The 8335-nt window shown below is 35.8% G+C and overlaps 1 protein-coding gene across 1 annotated transcript in view; it reads left to right on the top strand.

Annotated features, from left to right (window-relative positions):
• The window catches only part of nckap1 (NCK-associated protein 1), an 82808-nt gene that overhangs the window by 51922 nt on the left and 22551 nt on the right, over nucleotides 1-8335 (top strand). The window contains exons 21-27 of the mRNA XM_016293849.1: nucleotides 1228-1420; nucleotides 2637-2719; nucleotides 4261-4341; nucleotides 4413-4506; nucleotides 6744-6860; nucleotides 7013-7122; nucleotides 7302-7391. Coding sequence (XP_016149335.1) covers nucleotides 1228-1420; nucleotides 2637-2719; nucleotides 4261-4341; nucleotides 4413-4506; nucleotides 6744-6860; nucleotides 7013-7122; nucleotides 7302-7391 — 768 coding nt within the window. The remainder of the gene's footprint in view (nucleotides 1-1227; nucleotides 1421-2636; nucleotides 2720-4260; nucleotides 4342-4412; nucleotides 4507-6743; nucleotides 6861-7012; nucleotides 7123-7301; nucleotides 7392-8335) is intronic.

The following is an 8335-nucleotide window of genomic DNA, read 5'->3' as shown; positions in this document are numbered from 1 at the left end:
TTTTTTTTTATTAACTTGCATGCTTATGTATTTCATTATTATGAATGTATTTGTGATTGTTTGAAAAAAAATTTTAAGGAAAAAAATCACTCTGACTTACTGGCAGGTGTAGACTGAGTCTGAACTTTTTGTATGTTTTGTTTAGTTTTATCTATTTTTTTATTGTATTTTTATAATTTTAGAAGAAAATGTGTGAAATTCTGTTGATTTTTAACATGGTACAATTTGTTGAAGCTCATGACCTTAAAACATGGCTGAAAGTAGTGTATTTGTAAAACATGATTAAATTATCTAAATATGTAAAACAAAGACACAGGAGAACGTGTAGAACTTTGTGAATGAAGGACGCTCCAATTTTGCGGAAATATGAAGAGCTTTCTTTGGATTACTGCAGCCACAGATTCCATGTGGGCCTGTTTTCCGGGAACAGAGTTTAGGTAGTGCTTCCCCTCACTCAGAGTTATTGCATAACACTTAGACAACGACAATGATGAATTAACCGCAACTGTGATCAAACCTGAACCAAATGCTAGTTTGGAGGATTGAAGGTAAAGGGTATGAATGGTGTATTGTTTGCACTCCCTGACACAATAAGGAATGGACTGCTTTTTTCTTTTTCTTGGGCAGTTCATCTGTATGTATGTTTTCTTATCTTTTTTCCATTTTTTTTTCAATATGCATTTCATTCATTAATGGCAGTCAGTTTGCAAATGCGTGATTTATGTAATTGAAACATTATAAAAGTTTCTTAAGCAACAACCACCAACCAAAGTGTGTGAACACAGGCTTGGCACATGTCAGTGATGTTCTAACATGCAAACCTCTCTCCTTCAGCTGAAAGTAATTTGGGGGAAAAAGAACCAAGTTTCCTATCTGACCCATAATCGGCTGTGGGGTGAAATGGTTTATTTTGCATTTGTATTCTGCACCATGTTCACCACAGAAATTTAATGCAGAACATGTTTTCTCTTAGAGCTCAAATTACGCAAATCATTTGTTGACATGCGAACTCGTTCTTTTGCGTTTCTTCACTGTTCCCGTCTCGGGCAGTTTCATGCATTTAATCGACTACTGTTCAAGATTGTTCTGCTTGGGTGTTAAAAGTAATTTTCTGTGTTCAAAATTAAGTTAAATCGACAGCCTTTATTTCGCATTTGTTATTTTCTGGTAATCAAATTGTCATAAATGCTGTTGTTAGATTTGAATTCCTTTTAAAGGTGCATGTAGCTTATGATGTCCTTGTCTGGAAAGATGTACAGATTGCTTCAGACCTATTCACATAATTCTTCTGCTTATTTATCATACTGTCTTTTGTTGCCCTTGCAGAAACTTGTGGTGGACAATGTGGAAGTTCTGACCCAGATGAGGACCAGCTTTGACAAGCCGGACCATATGGCAGCACTCTTTAAGCGGCTCACATGTGCGTATCAGTTGTGGGACTTTTAATTATATACAATACTGAAATCAAAAGTTGGGGTCAGTAAGATTTGTAAAAAAAAAAAAAAAAAAAATTTAGACTTTTATTGAGCAAGGACACAAAAAAAATGATCAAAAGACAGTAAATTGACAGTAAAATACATTTATTATATTATAAAAGATAAATGCATCCAGGAACATTTTTTCCATAAGTTTCCATAAAAATGTTAAGCAGCACACCTGTTTTCAATATTGATGATCAGTCAGCATATTAGAATGATTTCTGAAGGATCATGTGACACTGAAGACTGGAGTAATGATGCTGAAAAATCAGCTTTGCCAACACAGAAATAAATTACATTTTAAAATATATTAAAATAGAAAACGGTTATTTTAAATTGTAATAATATTTAACGATATTACTAAATTTTTGAGCCAATAAATGCAGCATGGGTGAGCAAAAGAGACTTCTTTCAAAAACGACCCCAAACTTTTGAATGGTAGTATATATTTATATATTACTATTATATTAATATGCTTTTTTTTAAATAATCAATACTGGACAGATATTCTGATCACAGAGTATTATATACACTTTTAAATATAAATGTAATACTAAATGAAGTAGTATATCAAATAAATTCCTTTTTTTCTCTCTTTGATGGTCTCTGATCTAGTTCAGATTAATCTGCCCATGAACAGCATGTAAAAACAAAGCAAACTGTGTTTGGTCACTTTATATGTCTTCCTGTCAAAGTGGTTCACATATTGACATAGTTTTAGAGTCATACACAAAGCTATATTAATATTGTGAGACGAGGTGAGAAATGACAAATAAATCTCCAAAAATATAAAAAATGGCAATTTAAATGAAATATTTTGAACATTTTAACTATTGTAAATTTCCAGTCATGTCCATGTACCCCAGGTTGAGAAGCCCCGTATTAGACAGTAGCTGTTTGGAATGTCATGGTATGAGCTATAATAACACCCACCCGCCCCCCTCACTGCAGACAGGCCCTCTACACAGAGCTATTTGTTATGGCTTGTCCTCATACAGTCATATTACTGAGCTCAAATATGAGCAGGAATTTCAAAATCCCGTCTTGAGGAATGTGGCCTATATACACACCACCTACAGACCTATTTTTAGTGGTTCTAAAGAAAGAAATAGCCTATTTTTGGAAGTTATTAATATGACTTGTCTTCTATTTCTGTAGCGGTTGACAGCGTACTGAAACGGATGACCATCATCGGCGTGATTTTGTCGTTCCGCTCTCTGGCTCAGGAAGCTCTCAGAGATGTGAGTTTTTATTCAGATGTCTCATCTCGTTTCTCTCATGACTTGCTCTACACTCACATGGACATCATTTCAGATTTTTTCTTCCATGAAATGCATAAGATGTAATGTAGAATTTCCAAGCCGCTCTTTTTCATACAGTAAACATGGATGATCATTTGTACTGCTAAGCTCCAAAAAGGACAAAAAAAGCACCAAATAAGTTCTCTATATTACTTGTGAACTATATTCGTGCAATGTCTCGTGTAATGAACAGAGCTTCTGCGGCTCTCAAATCTCATTTGCATTTACATATATATTAAAATCAGTGTTGTTAACTAAAACGAACAATATTAAAAATAATTTTTGTTGAAAGTACATTCTTATAAATATAAATATTATAAATAAATATAAAAAACTAATAAAAATGGCTAAAGCACATAAAATTATTAAAACACTAACTAAAATTAAAACTGAAAATATAAAAATAAAACAATGCAAATTGTTAAATACTATATGATATGATATAAATAATGCTAAAATTAAACTTTTTCAAATGTGCCACCTGAAGACGCTTCAGTTTGGTCGTCACGTGTCACATGACAAGTTTGAATATGCATAAGTGTGAAAGAGAGCTAAAGTAAGTGAAGATTCTCAGTTGAATGATAATTGAAATTTGCTCACACGATCATTATTCATATAAATATATGATTTTAGAAGACTTTGAATGTAGTGCACAACTGGTTCTCAATTCCAGTCCTGGGGACCCACTGCTCTGCACATTTTGTATGTCTCGTTTATCTGACACATTCAGGCCCCGTCCACACGGAGACGTGTTTAGCTGTATACGCATAAATGTTGTATCATATAGGCGTTTCGTCCAGACATGAACAAACACTGAATGATTGTCTTTTTATTAACTAACATTAGCACAGATTAATAAAATGTATTGTTCCATGTTCGTTTGTATACCGCGCGCAAGGTTTATGCGCATAGTCCAAGTCTTCTTCTCCGTTTTTAGTGTATCTCTGTGGCAGAATTACAACACCACATACTGGTCTGGCATGTATGCTACATCGTTTCGTGTGGACGCAGATATTTCTTGAGACGAGGGGGAAAAAAAGATCGGATAGGGAAAGCTCTGGCTTCGTGTGGACGTAGCCTCAGTTCAGTTCATGGAATCTCTCCTAACGAGCTGATGATCTGAATCAGGTGTGTTAAATAAGAGAGACATGCAAAATGTGCAGAGCAGGGGGTCCCCAGGACTGGAATTGAGAACCAGTGAATTATAAACTGTATTTATGTTGGGGTTTTTTGTGCTTTTTCGAAGCTTGGTCCTGTAAATCACTGTCCATTTTATTTTAAGGAAAAGGGCGGCTCAGACATCCTTATGATTTTTGTGTTTGAAGGAAGAAATAAAATAATACAGCACTGGAATAAAGTGAGGTTGGGTAAATGACAAAAAAAAAAATTTAATTTTTACTTAATTTTTGGTTAACTATTCCTTTGTTCGAATATGTTATAGGCCAAATGAGCTCTAATCACAGATGTGTCCTTTTCTCCAGGTGCTGTCCTGCCACATTCCCTTCCTGGTGAGCTCTGTGGAAGACTTCAAAGACCACATTCCTCGTGAAACTGACATGAAGGTAGGTGACGTTCAGACTTGCCGTTAGCACTAACGATGGGCCGCCGGATCTGAAATTCTCCCTTTTCTCAGGTCGCCATGAACGTGTACGAGCTGTCTTCTGCTGCAGGCCTGCCCTGTGAGATCGACCCTGCTCTGGTAGTGGCTTTGTCTTCCCAGAAGTCTGGTAGGTTATTTCAGACCATTCAAAATGTTATTGCACATCAGGCCATTTCTAACCCTGATGTAAATTTTTGGCATCAAAATATAAACTGGCTCAGTTTTTTCCCTGTCAGAGGAAAATAATATGCCGTAACTGGAAGTGCTTTGGTTTTGGCCTCTTAAGAAAGTGCAGATTGTGCCGATATGCATCAGGTGTTTTTACTCTAGATTTGTTAGAATGCCGAGCGTCCACTTTTGGAATTCACCTTTTATCAGCATTTGCTACAAAATAGGTAGTTAACAAAGTTTGACGTCGGTGTGCACGTAGTTGAAAGAAAAGCTGAACAGGAATTATTTTTTCCAGAGTGCACTTTGGTGCTCAGATCTAAAGACCATTTCATGCCAAATGATTTACCAGAAATCCCTGTATTAAGACCTCGGAAGGTCTTACAGCAAGCTAGCTGGCTGTAAAAAAGGTTTGGTTTGTGTTGAAACGTTAAGTGGTATCACATGGTTTATATCAGGTCTAATCTGGTCAAGTACTGCAGCGTTAGGATGCTCACTTGCCCTGTAATTATGGTGTATGCTCACACTATAATACACACTCAGAAACATGCATTACATCCACACCCATGTCCCCTTTAGTCACAGTATCATTTTACCATGTCTTATTTCGTATTATTTTAGTGGTGAATGATTTCACAAGAAAGTTTCAAACCTCACATGTCCAGGCCTATCTTAACCACAACCTCCAGAGTTAAAAATAATACAAATATCTGTGCAGAGCAGATCTGCACTTTAGTGTCTCATGAGTGTCGTTTCGGTGGTGTGGAGTAGCTAACTAAAAGCGACACTGCTAACTTTTTTTGTAGTGTAATAGGTACTTGGTTATCTTCGAAATAGCATTGCTTTGCCAGTAACTACAACTTTTTGTAACAGTGTAATGTGACAATATAATGCTACTTGATATATAAATGCTGCAAACATTTTTTATTTATTATTTGGTCTCTGTATTCCAATGCAGCTTTACAGACATGCAAACTGAGGCATTAATCAAATGCACTTAATTTTAATGAATCTGTTCATTCAGACAGGTTGTTCCAGCTAACTGGTTGAAAAAAGAGTCACTGATTCATTGAAGTCTATGCAAGGCATTTTCCATCATCGTTTAATGGAAATATTTAGTTAAATGCTGCTGTTTATCTCAATATTTTTAACATTATACTCATTTATATAAAGTATGTTTTATTTTGTTATGTAATTTATAAGTATGGAGTTTTGTTCCTAATACATTAACTATTGTTATTTTTTTAAACATAATGTTATAAATGTATTCGTTTACACTAGTGTGGAGTCAGAATTTTTATTTTGAAAGAAAGAAAGAATTGATACTTTTATTCAGCAAGGATGCATTAAATTGCTCAAAAAAACTTTATAATGTTATTAAAAGATTTCTATTTCAAATAAATGCTGTCCTTTTGAATGATCTATTCATCAAATAATCCTGTACATTTCCACAGAAATTAGGCAACTGTTTTCAACATGCTAAAAATTCAGCAACACCATTACAAGAATAAATTTTAAAATATATTAAAATAGAAAACTGAATTTTTAAATTGCAGTAATATTTCACAATATTTGTACTGTATTTTTTTTATCAAATAACATCAGTTATTTGTAGTAAGTATTTGTTTCAAAAACATTTTTAAAAACTTGTAAAATTGTATGTAAACTTGCACTATATCACACTATTCTTAAAATTTTTTGACTTTACTGTAAAGAGTAACCGCTACTTGAAATAATTCGAGGAATCAGCTTCCTGAGAAGAGCCTTGTGCACCTAAACATATCTCATTCCACATAGCAGTTCTCCAGAACTGAGCAAAGCTCTCCGGTGAACAGCTTTCATTTTCTTAGAGCAGCCCAGACCCTCCAGGGCCTCTTGGCCAGCACCGATGTTTTTGTTCTATTCCCCCGACGGTTAAATCCAAACGTCTTCTGTTTACTATCTAAATAGCGAGTCAACTCAAACTAGACTTAATTGAATCACTCCCAAATGCTGTTGCGCTAATAACATAAACAAGAGTTAATTTTTGGACATTAGTGCCGTTTTTCTTGGCTCTTTGCACAGATTTTCGGACACTGTCCAGAGAGAGAAATGCAATCGCTGCAATTTCCATGCCATCTCACAATGGCAGCACATCAGTATTTTTCGGAGTTACCTAAAGGAACATTCATGAACTCAATTCTCTGTTTGTAACAGAAAATATTAGCCCAGAGGAGGAGTACAAGATCGCCTGCCTGTTGATGGTCTTCGTGGCCGTTTCCATGCCGACCCTGGCCAGCAATGTGATGTCACAGTACAGTCCCGCAATAGAAGGTACCAATTTTTACATTTCAGTCTCGCGCTGAACCGCTGCGAATGAAATCAGATTACATCTGTGCTGTTTGAACTGCGGTCCGCTGGAACGATGTGTTTTAATGTGCATGGCATTTATCATGTGTGTGTTAACTTTCTATAAATCTTTTAAGGTCACTGCAACAACATTCACTGTCTGGCTAAAGCGATAAACCAGATTGCCGCTTCTCTGTTCACTATCCACAAGGGCAGCATAGAGGATCGCCTCAAAGAGTTCCTCGCGGTAAGTAACACTATTAGTAGTAGTTGTTGTAATTCCAGGCTTAAAGCTTTTTTAATTTCCAATACTTTTACTACACAACATGCGATTTACGTTAACATGTCAACAATAAACACTCAATTTGTGCAACTCTCTCTGTGGGACTTTGCAGCTTAATAAAACCCTGTAATTCTCTCCCACAGCTCGCCTCCTCCAGCCTGCTGAAGATTGGACAGGAGACGGATAAAAGCACTACACGGAACAGGGAGTCTGTTTACCTGCTCCTGGACATGGTGAGTGAATCCACACCTCCATTGCAAGACAAAAGACAGAGCGTTTCATAATGGTGTGCAATAGGGTTTTGATGGTGAGGAAATTTTCCTACCGGTTAATCGACGTGTGACAACACCGATAATACCAGTATCAGCGTGGGGGCAGGGGCGTTCCCTCTTTTCCTCGCTTTCCTTCACTTTTAAATATCTTGCAAAAGCGGAGTGCGCATTTTACTTTCACTTTCAAATAGCGGCAATTCGGCGTAAAGCAATTGTTCGTTTGAATTTTCCCTCTTTACCTCGCTTTCCTTCGCTTTTAAATAGATTAAAAGCACCATACGCATTTTACTTTCACTTAATTACTTTCATCGAATTAGCAGCAATTTGGCGTCAATTGTTTTAATGCAACAACAAAATACAATGCCAAACTCACTTTAGCCTATATACAAAACAGAACTTTTATTAACAAAACGAATAAAAATAAACCATGCTATAGGGCAGGCTATGCCTAATATAAAATAACAAATAATTTGCATAGTTTAAATTGGTAGCCTATACAAAACTGGAAATAAGTAAACATGTATAATATATAACCAAATAAATAAGAAACGTAGAAAGTTTATTAGCAAAACGAATAAGAATGCTTGGAGGCACGGCATACACCTTGATGTCAAATAAAATAAATAAATTATAAAAAGTTTAAATAAAGTAAAAATCAGCAAACACTGTGGAATCAATTAAATAAGAAACGAATGTTTAAAAAAAACTTCCAAAATCACCTTAGATAAACAGCAAAAGTCAATAGGCTTTTCAAAATCCCAAATACTGCCAAATAGGCGCTTTTGCATTTCGTTTCTAAACTAAATCATCCGCGATCGTCTTGTCTGCCTCGCCTCACTCTTCTTGTCAGTCAGCTCGACTCATGCACTCTCCTCACTGGAGAAATGAAATCTGATCTGTGATGC

This window comes from Sinocyclocheilus grahami, unplaced genomic scaffold (genome assembly GCF_001515645.1).
Source record: "Sinocyclocheilus grahami isolate Dianchi unplaced genomic scaffold, SAMN03320097.WGS_v1.1 scaffold308.1, whole genome shotgun sequence".
In the NCBI taxonomy this organism is placed as follows: domain Eukaryota; kingdom Metazoa; phylum Chordata; class Actinopteri; order Cypriniformes; family Cyprinidae; genus Sinocyclocheilus; species Sinocyclocheilus grahami.
This window is presented reverse-complemented; position numbering and strand designations above follow the sequence as displayed.